At 39.4% G+C, this 19,239-nt stretch overlaps 1 protein-coding gene across 2 annotated transcripts in view; it reads right to left on the bottom strand.

The window, feature by feature from the left end:
• col5a3a (collagen, type V, alpha 3a) overlaps positions 1-19,239 on the bottom strand; it is a 52,359-nt gene that overhangs the window by 2,239 nt on the left and 30,881 nt on the right. For both annotated transcript variants that reach the window (XM_028455264.1, XM_028455265.1), the window contains 43 exons: positions 18,581-18,625; positions 18,157-18,210; positions 17,098-17,142; positions 16,701-16,754; positions 14,472-14,516; positions 14,276-14,329; positions 14,074-14,181; positions 12,867-12,920; positions 12,482-12,535; positions 12,347-12,391; positions 12,080-12,133; positions 11,758-11,802; positions 11,614-11,667; positions 11,430-11,483; positions 11,078-11,131; positions 10,857-10,964; positions 10,474-10,563; positions 10,242-10,295; positions 9,942-10,049; positions 9,630-9,737; positions 9,485-9,538; positions 9,223-9,276; positions 9,031-9,138; positions 8,727-8,780; positions 6,599-6,652; positions 4,915-4,968; positions 4,731-4,784; positions 4,528-4,635; positions 4,348-4,401; positions 4,193-4,246; positions 3,997-4,050; positions 3,871-3,924; positions 3,666-3,773; positions 3,503-3,556; positions 3,274-3,327; positions 3,102-3,209; positions 2,967-3,020; positions 2,629-2,664; positions 2,192-2,245; positions 1,810-2,110; positions 1,457-1,569; positions 1,282-1,350; positions 607-840 (listed from right to left, as the gene is read on the bottom strand). In XM_028455264.1, the coding sequence (XP_028311065.1) occupies positions 607-840; positions 1,282-1,350; positions 1,457-1,569; positions 1,810-2,110; positions 2,192-2,245; positions 2,629-2,664; positions 2,967-3,020; positions 3,102-3,209; positions 3,274-3,327; positions 3,503-3,556; positions 3,666-3,773; positions 3,871-3,924; positions 3,997-4,050; positions 4,193-4,246; positions 4,348-4,401; positions 4,528-4,635; positions 4,731-4,784; positions 4,915-4,968; positions 6,599-6,652; positions 8,727-8,780; positions 9,031-9,138; positions 9,223-9,276; positions 9,485-9,538; positions 9,630-9,737; positions 9,942-10,049; positions 10,242-10,295; positions 10,474-10,563; positions 10,857-10,964; positions 11,078-11,131; positions 11,430-11,483; positions 11,614-11,667; positions 11,758-11,802; positions 12,080-12,133; positions 12,347-12,391; positions 12,482-12,535; positions 12,867-12,920; positions 14,074-14,181; positions 14,276-14,329; positions 14,472-14,516; positions 16,701-16,754; positions 17,098-17,142; positions 18,157-18,210; positions 18,581-18,625 (3,228 nt within the window). The remainder of the gene's footprint in view (positions 1-606; positions 841-1,281; positions 1,351-1,456; positions 1,570-1,809; positions 2,111-2,191; positions 2,246-2,628; positions 2,665-2,966; positions 3,021-3,101; positions 3,210-3,273; positions 3,328-3,502; positions 3,557-3,665; positions 3,774-3,870; positions 3,925-3,996; positions 4,051-4,192; positions 4,247-4,347; positions 4,402-4,527; positions 4,636-4,730; positions 4,785-4,914; positions 4,969-6,598; positions 6,653-8,726; positions 8,781-9,030; positions 9,139-9,222; positions 9,277-9,484; positions 9,539-9,629; positions 9,738-9,941; positions 10,050-10,241; positions 10,296-10,473; positions 10,564-10,856; positions 10,965-11,077; positions 11,132-11,429; positions 11,484-11,613; positions 11,668-11,757; positions 11,803-12,079; positions 12,134-12,346; positions 12,392-12,481; positions 12,536-12,866; positions 12,921-14,073; positions 14,182-14,275; positions 14,330-14,471; positions 14,517-16,700; positions 16,755-17,097; positions 17,143-18,156; positions 18,211-18,580; positions 18,626-19,239) is intronic.

Genomic DNA, 19,239 nt, shown 5'->3' with positions numbered 1-19,239 from the left:
AGGTCAGTGGTTCCCAATCTTTTTTTGTCCCATATACCCCTTTTGCATTTTTGTCAAATCATATGTACCTCCTCTTCATTTAATAAGTACCCTCTCCATAATTTCATATGCTTTTTCAGTTGTGGAACAGCGGGCTCTCCTAAACCAATAACTGTGTCTCAAACATTGGTTCCCTGAGGATCAATCTACAAATTCCAAACAATGAGTGGAATTTCTTTAAAAAAAAATACCAATGCAATTAGTTCAATACTAAGCAAATGCAGTCTCCTATGTAAAATGTAGCTAATTATTGTCTCCTATTGTCAGAAATGTGATAAAATGGCATCTACAGCATAAAATAATCCTGTTTCAAAAAATCACAAGAAAATATGGTATTTTATTGAAAAATTACACTGTTAGTTTGTGGTGAATTTGTCAAAAAATGTATTTCTGAGTAGCCCCTGCAATGTGCTCCTGTTACACAGGGGTACATGTACCCCTGATTGGGAACCACTGACCTTGCTTACAAGAGCAAGAAATACCACTGACAAACATATTAGTTTATCTAAGGTTCATTTCTAGTTTTCGTTGTTGCACTTGTAGCTTCAGCCTTTTCGTCGTCTTTACCTGGCATCCATCATGCACTGCATTGATGAAGGGGCTTTTTTCCTGTGTCAGCTCCTCGTCATCGCTGCCCCGGAAACGAAGGGCATGCTGATAGGAACCAGTTGTGCTGTCAAACCAGCCAGCAGAGTTCTGACAGTTGTAGGTGAAGCTCTGCTTGGCTGTAGCACTCAGTAGTTTGAGGAAGGTCAGCTGGACCACATGCACAGGGTTACCGTCCCTGTCAATGTAGGAGAACTAAACAAAACAGAGGATAACAGCATTAGTAACTATATTTGGAAAAGGTTTTTGGTTGTAGATAAAAAATAATAAGTAAATAAATAAAATACAGTTTTTTGCAAAATTATTTAAAAACCTATAAATAAAATAACCTAAAAGCCATCTGCACCCACATTTTGCACAATATTAGAAATTTCTGCTAGATTTAAATCAACCTTTCCAAAGACCTGGTGCAGGAGTGAATCACCGTGACGATGACAGCTCTGTCATAATGTCAGAAGGGTATGAGACCTTTGATCAGGTGCACATGAAAGGCCATTAGTGTTAATCTGTGAGTCACAGCTTCCAGTGAGTCATTCAAAATGCTTACATAAACTGCTGCGAGTATCTCATTACCATTTCAATGCAAAAAAGCAAAAAAAAAAAAAACATTTATAAAAAGCAATAACATTTAACTACCTGGTTTCCTTTCTTGTATTGGCTAAACCAGCTGCGTGGTTTCTCTTTGCTCCATGCTGCTAATTTCACCTGAACACAGATGACAAAAAATGATAAAATTAGAAATGAAAAATTAAAGTTTTTTTTTTACATTTAGGAAACAAAGACAGCTTTGTAACAATTGTGGAAGACTCACCATTTCAAATTGTATATCGGGGTAGAGACACGTCTCTCCATCAGCTGTGAAGTTGCAGAAGACCTTTAAGGAGTCTCTGTTACAGCCCTGGTTAGGATCTAGCCAATAATCTCCTTCAGGAACCACCAAATACAAAACAGTACAACGGTTTGTTAAGAAAAGTACTCGAACAACAAAAGATCAAAAATGGTGTTTATAATTCTACTGGTAACTGTAACTGCTGATATGCAACATACCAATGAAACCACCATTCATTTACCAATGCCCAAATGCTTCAGACCACTTTGGACTCTGTGTAATAGGCATTTAGTAGAGGGTAGTGAACTTAGTCTTAACAAGCAAGCAGTGCTAACCGTCTTTGTAAGCTGGTCGAACCATCATGAGCTCTTTACAGGTCCGGGCAGGACTCTCAAAAGTTCCAAGAGGCTTCCTCATGAGATCCACCTCGTTTTTCATAGAAGAGAGAGAGGCAAATACTTCCTCCATCCCTTCAGCATCTTCCAGTGGCTGATCGCCCTGAAGAAACTCCTCCATGTCCAGATCTGCATCCTCTTCTTGGGATCGGGCTGCTCCACCTGTCCGATCTGAGTGCCTCCGCCTTTTACGCTTGCCCTCCCTGATAGGCAGGGGCTGAACCCATGCTGCAGGGAGTCCCTGGAGACAGCACAGATTTGTTGACAAGATATCATATCACAAGTATAAAATGAATGTTGAAAGATGTTTGGAAGTACTTACAGGGGGTCCTGGGAGGCCAGCAGGGCCCCGATCTCCCCTTGGACCAGCAGTACCCTTAAAGGAAAACACATTTGATGTTATATTCTGCTATGCAGTCCTTCATCGGCAAAACCCTATCTTTATACTCTGGGCTGAATGTTTTAGCTCTACACACATTGTCGAGTAGTTCTTTTAACATCCCACACTAAAGACCCGTTCCTATTAAAGAAGCTTGATTGAAAAATTGCACACAAGGCCGCACCAGCTTTTCAGCAGGTTTTCCATTCTGTAGACGTGAGGTAAACACTGTGTTTTATTATCACAACGCATGGCTCATTTAATACAACAACCTCACTTTTTCTCTCTCTCCTACCATATGGTCTAAACAGCTGGTCACAAAGCGGCGATGTGACTTCAGGAATGGCAATATTGAAATAAGAATCGCCACTTAGACTCACCGTTTCACCTTTGGATCCTTTCTCACCAGCTGCACCCTTACAGAGCAGAGGAGATACAGTATAACGAGCATAAACATTGATGTCAAACAAAATATAGATACGTACGGTGTCAAATTTTAAACAACAATTTTAATAAATTATCAACTATTAATTTACGGTCACTACTAGTTGTGTGTTTCAACTAACATCAATTCATTGGATATTCAGATGTAAATTATTGCTTTTTAATGCAAAAATGAAATGTAAAACCATTTGTAAGATTAGGTGCAGAGGACAGATGATAAATTATACTGTTAGCCTTTTGTATAACACCTTCTGGTAAGACCAATATTACTTACAGAGAGTCCAGGAGGTCCTGGTGGGCCGGTTGGGCCTCGTGGTCCAGTCAAACCCTAAGTTTAGGCAAAACCGTATGTTTTATTGCAGTTTACTCTTACTTAATGTTCACATTTATTCGGCTCAATCAAACATACTGTATCGCCATTAGGTCCTGATACACCTTGGATTCCTGGAAGGCCTCTGTCACCCTTCTCTCCAACTTCCCCAGGGGGGCCAATAAGACCAATTAGCCCACCATGACCCTAGAGAGAATGGATCCATGTTAATTATTTTCTCATCATTTAGAATGTGAAACAAAGCACTCACTTTTTCTCCTTTATATCCAGAGTCTCCTTTCAACCCTGGAAGCCCTGGTGGTCCCTTGTGATGAAGAATGAAGAATTTATTATTCAGTCACATTACTGTAGTTTATTTCAAATATTGATAATACTATTTCTGTATATGCTGTTAAACTTTGCTTAACGAGGATGATATTGCAACATTTCTTTTGACATTTGGCAAAAAAAGATGGTAGGGCTATACAAAAGGGGCTTACTAATGGTCCTGGTGGTCCAGACTGTCCAGGGGGTCCATTGATCCCTTGTTCACCCTGAAAGGACAAATCTATCTGTAGTTAGTGCTTCACTGCATAACTGATTGATTTTAAGCTAGACTTTGATTTGAATAGCATTCTGCACTCAGGTGCACACAATACTGACCGCTGGACCTGGGATGCCAGGTAGCCCCTCTGGACCAGAAATTCCTGGGTGCCCTTGAGGTCCTGTTGGTCCTGTTTTCCCCACTGAACCTGGTGACCCAGTACCCCCCTTCACATCATAGGGACACACAATAAGTCTTTATGAGTAAATTTAAAATAACCTAAGGAGGCACCAGATGTAGATTTACCAAGTGTAATTTCCTTACCTTGGTTCCTTTTATACCTTGTTTCCCTTCTTTTCCTCCAGCACCAACTTGACCCTGGTACAGACAACACCAAGAACATTAGAACATACAATACAGAAATACACATTTTCATAGAATGAAACTCACCCTCCGTCCAGGGGGTCCTGGAGAACCTGGCTCTCCTGAGGCTCCTAGGGGGCCCTACAGACAATGGAAAATTAAAAAATATACTGGTCTAGCAGTAAAAATGGTGAACTCCAATTAAAAACCAGCACAATCGATTAAGAAACAACACACACCTCAGTAGTTCGAAGAAAAATAATGGGAAAAAAAATGGACTCACTGCTTTGCCAGGTTCCCCATCATCTCCTTTAGGACCCGGTGCACCATCTACCCCCTAAGTGAGGACATTTTGTGTAATGCAAACATTAGAAATGCAACAACAACAAACTTTGCAAAAATCATGCAAACTAATGTGAAAAAGTTAGAAAAACTCACATTGACACCTTGCTCTCCAGAAGGTCCATTTTCTCCAGGGAATCCAATAGGACCCTGTTGGATAAGAAAAAGCATGACATTAAAAAGAAAAAAAAAAAGAAAAATTCTGGCATTACGGTGCCAGACGGACTGACGTCAAAAACAGAGCAAGAAAATGTCAGGGATCCCTGGTGGACTTACTGGACCACCTTTGGGTCCATCATCCCCGGGGGTTCCTCTGGGCCCAGGAGGTCCAGCTGCCCCAGGAAGGCCAGCATCGCCTTTGTCTCCCACATCTCCTTTAATACCCTGGGACACCAGCAAAAGAAAGTCATTATGAGATTATAGAAGGGAAAAGACCAATAATGGGATGAGAGTGTAAGAAGAACGGCAACATGACTCACAGCAGTGCCCGGCACTCCAGGTGTTCCAGGGTTTCCTGCTTCTCCGTCCTCACCCTGGTAAAGAGGAACATTTCAAAATGTCATGATGTGCAGTATAAAAAACTCACAGAATATAATTTTGAATCACTACAGTACATGTGTATGACAGATATACACTGTATGAACACCAAGTAGGAAAGTTCACCTTCTCTCCAAGAGGTCCAGGTTGACCAAGTCCACCAGGTAATCCTTGTGTACCCTGAGGTAAGAGAGAAACAAGGAATTTGGACTTCATAAAAAATAGTTCACCAGTAGCTGGGAAGAGATGACTGTATTTCCTATTTGTTTGGGAGCAAACTGGAACAGAACCATCAAAAATTACAAAGAACACCAAAACCAAAAAAAAACACAAAACAACAACAAACAAAGAAAGGGTTTTATAATAGGCGGAGGTTACTGAACTTTCTTGTTCAGTTTTTTTTTATCAATTTCCTTGTTTTCTCTTATGCTAATGTTCTAGTTTGCAATACATGCACGTCGATATCTAATGCTTTGTGTCTTGAGACAAACCAGATAAAAACATGTTTTCGGTAGAATTCACAAAATGACGAGCAGCCATGCAAAACCTCGGATCTGTCAATGTCTGCTGCCATCATCACGTACAATCTTTTTCTGTTTTCACCATTTCTCTGTTTGTCCATCCATGGTCCTTTACCTCTGCACTGCTGTTCCATGCTACCTGTGATGAAGCACTAAGCGTGTCAAACAGCTTTCTGCAGCACACTGCTGAATAATTGACTGGTATGAGAGGCTATGTAGGGATGGCTATTACCAGAGGTAAATATAACTGCCTCTCTGGGATAATAGTCTCTTACTTCTCAATGATTCATAAAGAAGTAAATATAACTTATCTTTGTGATTATGTCTTAAAACTATTCAATAATTCAAATTCCTAAAGCAGCTGAGTGGCATTTGCAAGTGAAAAGACAATACACGTTAAGATAAGGCAGAATGCTAGATGATGTCATGCTTTTCTATGATGTCGAAAATGTAAAAACATTTTCATGTTTGGCAAACTAATTGTGCAACTCGGCTTGGATAAATCTTTAGACTCAAAGCACACGGTTCAGCCTTTTGTAAGGCTAATTAAATGAATGTATGAGAAAACACTGATTATGTCAGGTTTAATTTGGCCTTGCTGGTGCATTTATTGCTTCTGATCTGAACTAATTTACAACTGTGCATTCATAAGCAAAATTGTTTTGCATAATTTCCATTCATACATAACATAAAACATGTGGTTAAAATGCATACAAATCATTTTAGATGGTTACATAGTAAATATTTCTATGTAATGCACGCAGACTTGAATATGTATTTATAGAGTAACTAAAGCCCGAGGTTTTGACTGATGTCCATCGAGGCTGGACATTTAAAAATATACTGTGATTGTGAGCGGGGCTCCTGGAGTAGTTAAGACACACCCAGTCTATACTATAAACTCTCCAAAGAACAATCTATGCTATGCTAACTATCTACATAATACTCACTATACATTTTTTATTTGCAATTCTCTCACTCAAACTACTTGCCACAGATTACAGAGTCAACAGGTGCTAGTTTTTATCGGAGAGACGGGGCCAACAGTGGTGGTTCAATGACGTAAGATGCCACCAAACCGTCACAAACCTCCATTTTCATCCAATAGCAAAATTTGATTATAATAGTTGGGTTTTAACCCATAAAGGGCAGTCACGCTTACATTTTAAAATATTACATTGAAATACTTTGACTAAAAGTGGACTACTATAATTAATCAACAACACTATTTCATACCCAAATATTTTTTTTCATCAGAAAAATAAGTGGTTTTAGGGTTTAGTCCCTACCTGTCCTCCAATAGACCCCTGAGGGCCTCGTGGGCCATGCTGTCCTGGAGGTCCCTGTGTAAAGAAAATTGACCATTAGGATAAAAAAGCACACAGAAAATATCAAATGAAACACAAAGTCAGGGTTTGCTAGGCTTGTGGAATTAAATAGGGGTTAGGTGTCTTTGGTGAATCGTGCTCCTGCACTGCCTCCACTTACTCCAGATTATCGTCAGAGCAACATGATGAAGATGTCCAGACAGGTCATTACCCTTAATGTGACACAGACTCTGATTCTTCACTTTTTCCCCACCCATCCTCTCTATCTTATTAAAAAGAGCCATTTAGCCTGTGATGTGCAAGACCATATTCCTTTAACTAGTGACAGCATGTGATTTGACTTCTCTGTGCTTCTCAAGAGAGTGTCAGGCAATTAATCCTAGCTGTGCTCATCTTCAGTTTCGGTCGAGTAATCTTAGAGCCGTGTTCTGAATCACTCTTAGAGGGAACTGTGTATTAAAGACACTGAAACAGGAAGGCAGACAATCTGCCCAGTGAGGGAGAGTGACTGTGGAACAAGAGGAAACATCGTCATTTTTGGCAGGAATTCTTCAGTATTAGAGCAGTGAATTCTGTGATCCGCAACCCTCACACATGAATGAAACTTCCCCGCTGAGTCCTCTCTCTCTTGTTTTGGTTCCACTTTATTGCATACTCTTCCTAATCTGGCTGTGGAGAAGAGGGGCTATAGAGGATCTTGTTGAGCGTGTGTACATGGCTGACAGCGTTGGGAGATGACTGTCACAAAGGAGGATGCTCATTAGACAGCCAAGGCTGGGGCTAATCTGATTAGCAGCTGTCACAGTGTCTTCCTGCTCACAATGACTGCCCCGCCTCTTCCTTCCACTCTACTGCTCCATTGCCTTTTTTCTGTCACTCCGCTTCCTTTACTTTGTACAGACAGTGCCCACTATTCAGCCAGTGAGATAATCTTTCATGTACAAGAAAAACTACAGTATAATTACACTCCTACTATTCCCACACTGAGAAGATGACTTGAGATCTGCAACCCAGGGTGGGCTGCAATTGGCTTTGGTGCCTTTTTACACTAAAAAAAGCAGGTAAAGGATGTATGATTGGTTACATGTTTGTCTGTTGGAGAAAGCAGAACAGGAGTAACATTTTTCAGTTCAGTGATCTTGGACAATGCTTAGACATTGTTTGCGATGTCTTCCAGGGGTCAGTATTGGGAGCAAAGTTCTTTATGACGTAAGTAATGTTGAAAAAATCCTACAACTTATTTTGTTTGCTGATGATACAAATATTTTCTGCAAAAGGGAGACCTTACAACAGCTCATGGATGTGAATGAAATTAAATACCCATCATTAAATTTGGACAAAGCAAAGTTAATGTTTCTAAAAGTTAAGGGGAATGGTGACTTGAAAGTTGTTAGAGAATGTAAATGTGGAGAGTTATATAAATTAATTTTATTGGTGTGATGGCTTGCCATATTTGAATTACTGCATGGGAAATACAAATCCTCACTCCGACTGCTGTGCACACCAACAGAACGGTTCAGAAGGCAGGTTCCCACCACACTAATGCGCTATTTACTCCTGTCTACTACAACTCCCAGATCAGGTGGAATTTCAAACAGCACAGCTAATGCATAAAGCCAGAAACAAACAATTACCACAATTGTCTGTCGGTCTATCACAGTTTGCTGCCACATAAAGATAATACATTATAACTCAGTTTTAATTACACATTTTCTTCTTCTTCTAAGCAAATAGATGGTAAATGTTATTTGATGTTGAATGAAAACTGTGAAAAACAAGCACACGGGGAGTATACTTTCACAAGATTACACCAAAAACATTTCAGTATGACCTCAGATAAAATGCTGGGACTGGTGGCAGTTGCTGACAGTATTCCGACTCTGTAAAATCCCACAGGGTATAAAAATACTTCCAGTCAATATGAGAATCAAAGCAGACTCTGGCTCTCAGAGACCAACTGTTTGATTGTTTTTGTTACTAAATACAGAGTTTTACGAGTTTTACTCTTCACACAATTTAGTGAAGTTGTAATTGAAAAATAAAAAAAGAAACAATTGGGATTTATTGTTATTTACTGAGCATCACTTACCAATGAGCCCACATGGCCGCTCTCTCCTTTCTCCCCGGGAGATCCTGGCATTCCCTAAATGCCAAGCGCATATAATGTGAAATGAGATGAAAAAAGAAACACCCCCACATAAATGTTAAAAGAGAGCTGTGATGTAGTCATACTTAAAATTAAGAGGCAAGGCAAGGCAAATGTATTTGTATTGTGCATTTCATATACAAGGCAACTCAGTGTGCTTTACATGATCAAAAAGTGCGACAGAAAACATTCAACAGCTTAAAATCCATAATAACATTAAAGTCAGGAAAAAAAGAGCCATATTTACCTGTAATCCAGATGGACCAAATTCTCCCTTAAACCCTCTTTGTCCTTCATCCCCTTTTGCTCCATACATCCCATGCTGCCCACGAGGCCCTGGCTCTCCGTCACCACCCTGGACCACACAGAAATACCATCAGCATTAGTCTGTGCACTAAATAATAAACAAACATCTGAATCTGTGATAGGTGGGACAGACATGGGGTCCTGGTTGTCCTGCAGGTCCATGAATTCCAACGGGTCCCGGAGGTCCCTGAGGGAAGCACAAACATGGATTGATACACATTCACTGATGAAAGTACAAGATCAAAGCCAACTGTTCATGTCATTTCAAATGCGCTGTTTTTGCAACAAGTGGGTACAATGAATCAATGTACACCAATAAAACTGCTCAGTCTTTGCCCCTAAGGGCTGAAAGTATTGATTTTGTGTTAAAACCGTTTACAAACATCTATACTCACAACTTCCCCCTTGTCTCCTTTGCTGCCCTTCTGCCCTGGTCCTCCAATTTCACCCTTTGATAAAAATACAAATGAAAAAACAAACAAACAACAAGTTAAATAATGATCAAAAATCTGTCACAGTTTATCCCAACTTTCTCTCAACCTTATCTCCATCCTCTCCCAGAGGCCCAAGAGGTCCTGCAACTCCTGGGATTCCTACAGGTCCTAGTTCGCCATCATGCCCAGCAGCTCCAGGGGGTCCTTTTTCTCCCTGACAACAGATGGGAAAACAGCATAAATGGAACAAATTTTGCAATACTTGTGTGACACATCGATTATAAAATTTGGCACTAAGCAGAAAACTCTTCTCCAGGAAAACAACATGCATCACAGCCATTTTTTCCCGCATGTTGTTTTTTATTTGTGTCTTTGAATTTATGGCACATTATAAGATGATCAATGTTCACAAACTTACTGGCTCGCCTTTCTCTCCAGTCGGCCCAGCGGGGCCCACGCCTCCAGGTCGTCCTGACTGTCCAATAGCACCAGCCGGCCCAGCAGGTCCCCTCTCCCCAGTAGCACCCTGGAAAGAGGAGGAGATCGAGAGGTAGGGTGAGTGCATCACATGATTCACTTCTTCATTTATTGCAGTGGTCACGATCAGTGGTCACCATGGAAACAGCCTCTCGCTTCGTATGTTAGTAAATTCTATAGTTGTGTGGCGGTTGAACATGGAGAAATGACATGGAAAGCAAATTCTCTATATCAGGCTTACAGTAGATCCTGCAATCCCAGGTAGGCCCTCTCCACCCTTTAAACCATCAACACCCTGGGGGGACACAACAGGAAAAACATTCCTAGTCAATGCATGGGGGGGAAAAAAAACAATATCTTACATCTGCTTTGGTGTTTACATGTTACTGTTGTACAGTTAATTTGTGGCAAGAGACAGTAATAATTTTAAAAAATCTGGTTTTAACAGTATGAATAAGTAGAGATAAATATACCATTGGTCCAGGTGTCCCTCTGATTCCTCTGAACCCTGGGAGCCCAACAGGACCGCTCTTTCCTGGAGCTCCCAGTGGACCTCGGTCTCCCTATAAAATCACAGACACAAATTTGATTAAATAAAAGGCAAGTAGCCAGCAGTCAGATGCAGTCATAAATCATCCCAACCAGCATGTCGCAGCATGAAAGAACATTTATCTTTTATGAGGCATGATAATACACTCAACATTATGAGCTTTCCTTTGTTATTTATTAGCCAATTAGAGAATAAGATTACCTGTAAAATAACATACTCTGGCTGGTACTACTGAGTCTTTGCGTTTTAACTAATTGACCAATGATAAGAAGGTTTACTTTGGTGATTATAATCATGAACACTAACCTTGGCCCCCTCTTTTCCAGCAGCCCCTGGTAAACCATGCTCGCCAGGTGGTCCTGGGGATCCCGGATGACCTCGATCACCGTTGGGTCCCGTCTCCCCGGTTTTACCCTGAAAAAGACATTAGGTGATATAAATGACAAAACAATAATCTAAAAAATGTCAGAGTTAAAAACTTGTTTGCTTGAAAATACAATTTAGGTACAATAGATATATCCTCTAACCTGTGGTCCGACAACCCCAGGAGGGCCAGGAGGTCCATTTTGTCCTTGAAAACCCTAAAGAAAATGATTCAAAAAGGGGTTTCATCAGTGAACATCACCCATCAGAGTGTAAACATCTAGACTTGCAGCAAGTTTTTCATCATCAGACACTCATTTGGAAATAGAAAACCCCTTGAATAGGATGTCAACCCTTTTCTAAGAAATACTTCAATTGGAGTTGCATTGGTTTTAATCTGGAGGTGCAAAATGAGAACATATCCACATCTGGTCGACCCCCCCGCCCCCCACCCCACACCCACAATCTTTTAAATCAAAGATTCTATACAAAAAGGTTTCATCAAAACTGACTCACTGGCTCTCCTCTCTGACCTGGGTGGCCTGGTATTCCATCCTTTCCAGATGGACCCTAGGAGGATAGTAACATATTTTCACTCCATTGTATTGTACAGGTCTTTAAGTATGTATAAAACATGCCACAGCTAAAGTTAATGTCATGCAGTGCAGAATAAAATACAGCATCATTGTTTTCCACAAACATTAGGCCCTTTAGGTCCTGGGTCACCAATTCTTCCTTGTGGTCCTTGAGGACCCTGTAAAAGAGCAACACAGATTCATGAACTAACACTTAATAGAAATACATTTTCTAAAACTAAGACATTATTCATGTGTTACAAAATGACCTGTTCTCCAAGGGATCCCGGGGGACCATCTTGACCAGCAGAACCCTACCAGGAAGGTATAGGGAATAAGAAACATTTTCGGGCTGCCATTACATCGTCAACCTCCAACATTGCTTTTTGAGGGTGAGATTGTAAACTGAGTTTTACGTGCCAGACTGTGACTTCTCAATGCAACAGATTGCCTGTCAACTAAAAGACGAGTGGCAAATAACTGTTCCAACACAGCTGACACATCCATCTACTTGTTATAGTACTTCCAAATGTGTGTTTGGGTATGTGTAACACCGGATACATATGTTGTCGATCTTTATGGAAAGATTACCTTATCTCCAGGCTTTCCAGTGGGTCCTGGCGATCCTCTCTCTCCTCTCTCTCCCTATCAGTCAACAGCGATCAGATTAGCTCATTCATATGTCCACTGTCCATTCAAGGATGGACAGTGGATCAGTGTTTGTAAGGAAATAATCAGAATGATAACGTGTCTTACCTCTACAAACTACAGGGAAATTATTTTATCTAATAACACTCAATAAGCCTAATTCGGCAAGGGAAATTTGTGTGTAGCCATGGCAACAAAAGCCACACTTACATTTGGACCGCGTTGACCCACAGTGCCCTGCTGACCTGCCGGGCCCTGCAGTATAAATGTTACGAGTCACATTTACATATACATGCACTGCATATTTATTGAAAACGAGTTGTGTGGATTCACAGAAGACCTCACCCTTCGTCCTTTCTCTCCTGGGACCCCGGACATACCAGTGAAGCCAAGTGACCCCTGAATGCACAGACAGAGGTTAATCAGCCTCCATCCTTCATATATCACACAACATGACTCATTAACTATTAATTAACTACTGTATCAAATTAAAGCAAATGTAATCCATGAATCCAACAAAGCCTTAAATACACCATCCATCAACATTTAATGAAATGATGTGAGGAATAAATGATAAATTAAAAAGTCTAGTTTAAAGATGCAATTTGTCATCCTTTGTTTTTAATCAGACAGGAAAAAGTCCAGCTGTAGACAAACAGCCTTTTAGTCAATGGTAAAGAAACTCGAGAAGCCATCAACTCATCTAAAGAACCATATAATGATGGATCACCTTGGAGCCTTGTTTTCCTGGGTATCCTGGCAAACCTGGTACTCCATGTTTACCCTGTCGACAGAAAACAAAAACTCAAAAAGTGCCGAATTATTTATTTAACATCCCACAATGTGACCATATGGAAGAAACTTGTTTTGAAATTCTCAAACTGAAAACTATCTTCAAGTCAGAATGCCTATGTGAGCATGAGTGTATGTTTGCAATCATATGTGTGCCTTTGTTTATGTATACTAGTGTAGAGGGAGGAGCTTAAGGAGAGTTGTCAATTATGGCCAAATGAGTATAGTGTTTGAAGGTTGTCTGTACAAAGAGGTGTACATACTCTGTGGTGTCATAAAGGGGTTTATTTGTGGTACGAAGTAAAATAGCGTGTGCAATTTCCCTGGTTTAATTCTATGGAATATGCGCATGATAAATGTGTTTGTTGTTTTTTAACTCATTTTTATATATTTTTTTTTGTTTGGTGTATTTTTCTGTATGTTTTTTGGAGTCATTATGTGTATTTTTGTATATTCCTGTTGTGTTTTCGTGCATTTTTTGTATAAATATTGTTTTTTGTTGCCATTGTAGTGTGATTATGGAGTCATTATGTGTATTTTTGTATCTTCCTGTTGTGTTTTTGTGCATTTTTTGTATATTTATTGTATCATTTACCAGTGTCCTCCCAGACTCGTCCCCCGATAATTAGTCCACTCACTCTCCTAGTCACTTATGCAACACGGCCCAATCTTTCTCACATCTTGTGCAGCTGACTGCCAGCTGTGTTTGCTCTGATGTGCAGCAAAAGCTCAAAATAGCAATTTTACACGCATCATAAGCAGCTCCATCACACATCCTTGAGTTGTCAATAAATTAAACGATAATAAGAAAATGTGGCGAAAAACAGTAAAAAACCTAAATAAAGAGGAAGATCAAAGAAATCAGATTCACTGTCAAATCCAGCCAAAAATGGCTGCTCCCCATGGATTGTATTGTCAAGTACAGAATGGTTCAAAAAAGTACTTTGAATATGTATATATTTAAAATAAATGGGTGCATATGTTGTTTTTTGGTAAATCAATAAACACATTTTGATTACAAATACCCAAAACTGTATTGCTTGCTTGATTAAAAAACTATTTAGTTCTACATCATGCTGTCTGTTTAATCTTCCCTTTTTCTCTTTCTCCTGTTTAAACAAGCAAGGTGTCCAACTGTTAAATACCTTTTCGCCAGCTATACCAGGAGCTCCAGCATCTCCCAAAAGTCCTACTTGACCCTTTAGACCCTCTGGTCCATCTTCTCCGCGCGGACCATGAGCTCCAAGATCACCCTTGTGTTAAGAAAGACATAAAAAGTGAGGAAGGCAACTTATTCTCCTCCAGTGGACAAAAACTGAAATGTCTGTAATGACAGGACATGCTCACATTGTCTCCGTTGATGCCCATGTCACCCTTGAAACCAGGAAAGCCATCTTCTCCCTGCCAAACATTGAGAACTTGAGTTATTTCACAAGCTGGTTTTCAATACAATTGTAATGGTATCGATTGTATAGCATTCTTTTTGTCACTTGTTACTATTTTGCCAGCAAGAAACAGATGATAAGCTAACGCTCAGACTCACCGTCTCTCCTTTGCTCCCCTTTAAACCTCTCACTCCATCTGCTCCCTGTGAAAAAAACATATTTCCCAGGAATTAATTATATCAAACTCAGGCTCTATATACAGTGGTCAAATTGTTTGATATCTTGATATATTAAGGAAAGGGCTAAAGATTGCTTATGAGACGATTAAGCATTTGTAACATGTCACCTAAAGGATACATGTGTTAAACTTTACAATAAGGGTCCAGAAAGGATTAATGGTTTTAACTATAAATAATGCTTTTGAGGAACTCATATACATTTATTAAAGGTGCAGTCTGCAACGCTTATAAAAATGACTTTTTGTCATTTTTGCTAAAGCTGTCACTATGTAAGGACAACTTTACATCAAACTAGTAGTTTGTGTGAAAAAAACAGGCTCATTGAGTCCCCGCTGCTGCTCATGCAGCCTTTGGCAGATTGCCAGAATGCACCGCAACCGAGCAAAAAGAACCAATCAGAGCTAGGATTGTGTTTAATGAACTATCTGACAGCTGTTGCTCACAGGCCCCGCCCCTTTGCCGGAGCTAGAGCGTCGTCTTTTTTTTTACAGTGTATGGTCTGGAGGATGTAGAAGATGGAATTGGTGACTTTTCTGCTTGAAAGGTAATTACTGCTGCTTGATTTACATTATGTTTGATTTGTAATTGTTACACTAGAACTCTGTAGTGCATGTGTTGTTCATGTGCGTGCAGCAACCTCCGTCTAGCTGCTGTAAGTGACACTGAGCTGAGGTGTGTGCACATTGAGAGAGAGAAGCGCTGCTCCTCAGGGATGGGTTAAATGCAGAGGACAAATTCCATGTATGTAACAACATTACATGGCCAATTAAAGGCGAAAGCCCCAATTTAACACATGCTTTAGCACTAAACACTACAGCACTTTAAACTGTAACTTATTCTGTAAAGTACTCACCGATGTCTCGTTTTAAAATTTTTATGCCTTGTTGTTGTTTTCGCTCCTGTCTTTTAATTCTATGCTTTGTGGTGTACTGTAGCTCTATGCGAGCATCTCTCAAATTTCACTGTACCACCAAGTACCGTGACAATAAAAGACTATTCTATTCTTAATCTTTTAATCTTAATTTAATCTTTTAACAGAGCATGTTATATTACAGTGATGTTGCTGTCAGACTAACGTTAGCTTGTTAGTTCCTCTGAGGGACGGACTTTGGAAAAGTTTGGAGGGAGGGGTTGAGAGGGATCTGAGAGTTGCGGACTGCACCTTTAAGATTTATGCCAGGTTTCTACAGTTACACATTACTGTACTTAAGGTTAGGTAAGGGCTTGCTGGTGATGACATTGACATGCACAAAACAAAAAACACTGTAACTAACCGATTATGAGGGACATTACATTTTACTATTATAGTAAAAAATGATGCATCCATAAGGATAACTAATTACATTATATAACATTTAGTAATGTTTGAATTACTAAGCATTCATTAACAGTTTTCTAAGCATTAGCTGGTATGTTAGTTAATCTTAGCTAATACATCATAAAAATTATTATAATATTACTACACTGTTAATAAATGTTATATAAGTATAGATAATTACATTATATAACATTTATTAATGCTTAGTAATGTTTGAATAATTAAGCATTAACTAACTGCTCATTAATGCATTAACTGGTATGTTAGTTAATGTTAATACATTATAATGATTAATATAACATTATTAAACTGTTACTTTTTAATAATGCCTTAACTAACAATAATTAAAGACCCATATTGTAAAGTGCTACCAAGATTTTTGATCATTATTTCATTTTATAAACCATTACTCTCCCAATAATAATTAATCAACGCTATATTCTTTTGATGCTAAAAACTGATAACAAGAACAGGTTTCCCATGAACTATTCTGAGTTGAAGCATCACATAAAACATCTGTGAATAAAAAGAAAGCACCAAATTGAAAACCAAGTCATGACTACTTCGTTTGTACCCTATTTTCAAAAGTAAAAAGCAACATGGACAACTTCTCTCCTACACACAGTGCTTTGCTCTGTCGTGCCCTGACATTTCTCCTGTCCATCAAATATTGCTCACACTGTTCGTAGCCCCCTTGGGAGCCGAGGTGCTCTCACTTCACCAGTTGACTGTCATTCATTGAGCAAAACAACCTGTCTGTCACGGGTCGACATATGCGCTGAATGAAATACGAGATGAAATATAAACCTGATGGAGCATTTATGTCTTACCTTCACTCCGCGTGTCCCTGGGTACCCTATAGGTCCCTGTGCACCTGGTAAACCCTAGAAGAAGAAAAAACTTGAATGTCATACGGAAGTGCAGCAGCAGCTACTAAATGATGTGACATGGTATAATACAAAATGCCCTGACCTCTATTGTCAGAACCAAATTATAAAGACTGCTGCTGCTCCTGCTGCCTCTAATGGCTTAAACTTCTTGTATAATAAAGCTAATAACAGCACTGGAAAATAATGTTCATGGTGAACCTTAATGTGAGTAAATGCATGGCTGCATGGAAAGTGTTATATCATCATTTGAACATTCAAAATTTCAGCTGTCTGGTACACTTCAGATATATACTTAGTAACTATATACAGCATCTGTAATACTGTAAGTATTACTTACTATGATGCCTTTTTCTCCTGGAGGGCCTTCTCTCCCTGGGTGGCCCTGTAAAGAGAAAACATTTATTTTTAAATAATGCAGCAGTTGGATATCCTCAGTCACTTACGTAACTTCTAAAAATAATTTTCTGAATGCAACCAACCCGTGTAATAACAAATTTGGTTGATAGTGAGCTCTTTGGGCAGTTTTTTACTTTCTTTTTCAGAGCACAGAGAGCACAAACCTCTGCCAAGCACCAAATATCATTTTTGCCAGATATTGACAGTTATCTGGATCAGTGATCGTGATCATGATACCATGACCCTTCACACTTTAAGGGCTTGGAGGAAATGTATATATCCATTAATAATTTTTTTCAAGCTGGATTTGATTGATTGAGGAGCCAACCCGACATAACTGAGTCAGATCGGTCAATTACGAACAAAGATTCTGGTTATTTTTTAACATTTTGGGGATAGGGTTTTTTTTTAATTTGTTTTGTTTTGTTTTTTTTTTTTTTTGGGGGGGGGGGGGGGGGTCTTCTTTGGCATAAGGTTTGGTTAAATTTTTAGATACTTTTGAGATAATGTTGCTAACAGACAAACAAATAAATAAATGCCGATCAAAATATATTCTCCTTGGCGGCGGTAAAAAGGTAAAGCCAGATGCCAACCCTAGAACAGGTGTGCACATTACATCAATCGCGATCAACGCTTTGGGCACACCCTCAGTAGAGCGGCATGGTTGAAACAGTGCTCAGTGTAATAATAATGTGCTGTCTCCAAGCTTTAAGAGCACATCTGTTGTTTTTTTTTTTCCTTTGTAATTTGAACCTTTTGTAAACAAATGCATCTCGCACGCACGCACACACACACACACACACACACACACACGCATAGTGGTAGTGGTAAGGAGCCTCTGGGTTAGTGTTTAGGGTCTTAAGCCCTCTTTCACAATTGTTAAGGGAATTTCTCTACCAAATGTATGCATACATGATGGATGGACTGTCAGGCGGATGGATGTTCATTACTGCTACTACTAGCATGCTGTTTATGAACTCCTGCATCACTGTTAACTTACAGGGGGTCCATCAATGCCTGGCAGTCCCTGCATGCCTTGTTTTCCTCTGGGACCCTATAAAGAGAATGAAAACATTAGAATACTTAGGTTGAGGTGCAGGCATAGAACACTTTAGTTTATTCCAAAGACCACATTTTCTACTTTACAGCTTTACAGTAAATTTTCGATTAAGTCAATTGTTTATATATTTATGATTTTTTTTTTTTCCTTATGATGTGCACCAGCCAAGGCTCCTTGAAGTGCCTGCTTGCTTGCACATGTTCTTTTTTTGTATTGATTTCCTCTCTAGCCTTGTCTCGTCTGAATGGAAGCCAAAAGTGGCTGAGTTATATTGTCGCGCTAAACCTGCCTTGCCTAAGAGCGTAATGACAGGGTTCAGAGCCACATATTTAATTCTGATATTAGATATGTGCATGCCACTTACCTTTTCTCCTGGCACTCCAATGGGACCTTGAGGACCGGGTAAGCCCTGCACCAAAGAGAAGCATATTAGATGTTTGAAGATTAGGAGATGACTTATAGGGCTTTGGTTATTTTGGCTTCATGTGGTTAAGAGTTGTGTGTGTGCATAGTAATGAAAGACTGTGCAGTCAAATATCTGTATTCCTTATATTAATAATTATTAAAACAAAAATGAAAATAGATTGTAAACATGAATTTATCATGACCTCTGTTTGAACTGGAAGAAACTAATTGAGATTAAAGTCTCATTAAAGAGTAACTAAACCCAAACACCACTTTTTTAATTTTTTTTTTCTAAATTAAAACCAAATTATCTGGTATGAAGTATTGTTGTTGATTTTTTTTGTCGTAAAATGTGAGTGACTGCCCTCTATTGGTCGAAACCCTGCGATTACAATAGAATTTTGCTATTGGCTGAGAATGGTGGCTTGTGACAATTTGGTGGCTTCTACCATTGCAAACCACCACGGTTAGCCCCGCCCCTCTTATAAAAACTACCGCCTTTCAACTCTGAAATCTGTGGCAAGTAGGTTAGATTGAGATTTTAAAAAAGAATTTAGATAATTGTGAATAGAGAAATATAGTGAGTATTGAGTAGATAGTAGTTAGCATTGCATAGGT

Source organism: Gouania willdenowi, chromosome 8, assembly GCF_900634775.1.
Source record: "Gouania willdenowi chromosome 8, fGouWil2.1, whole genome shotgun sequence".
In the NCBI taxonomy this organism is placed as follows: domain Eukaryota; kingdom Metazoa; phylum Chordata; class Actinopteri; order Blenniiformes; family Gobiesocidae; genus Gouania; species Gouania willdenowi.
This window is presented reverse-complemented; position numbering and strand designations above follow the sequence as displayed.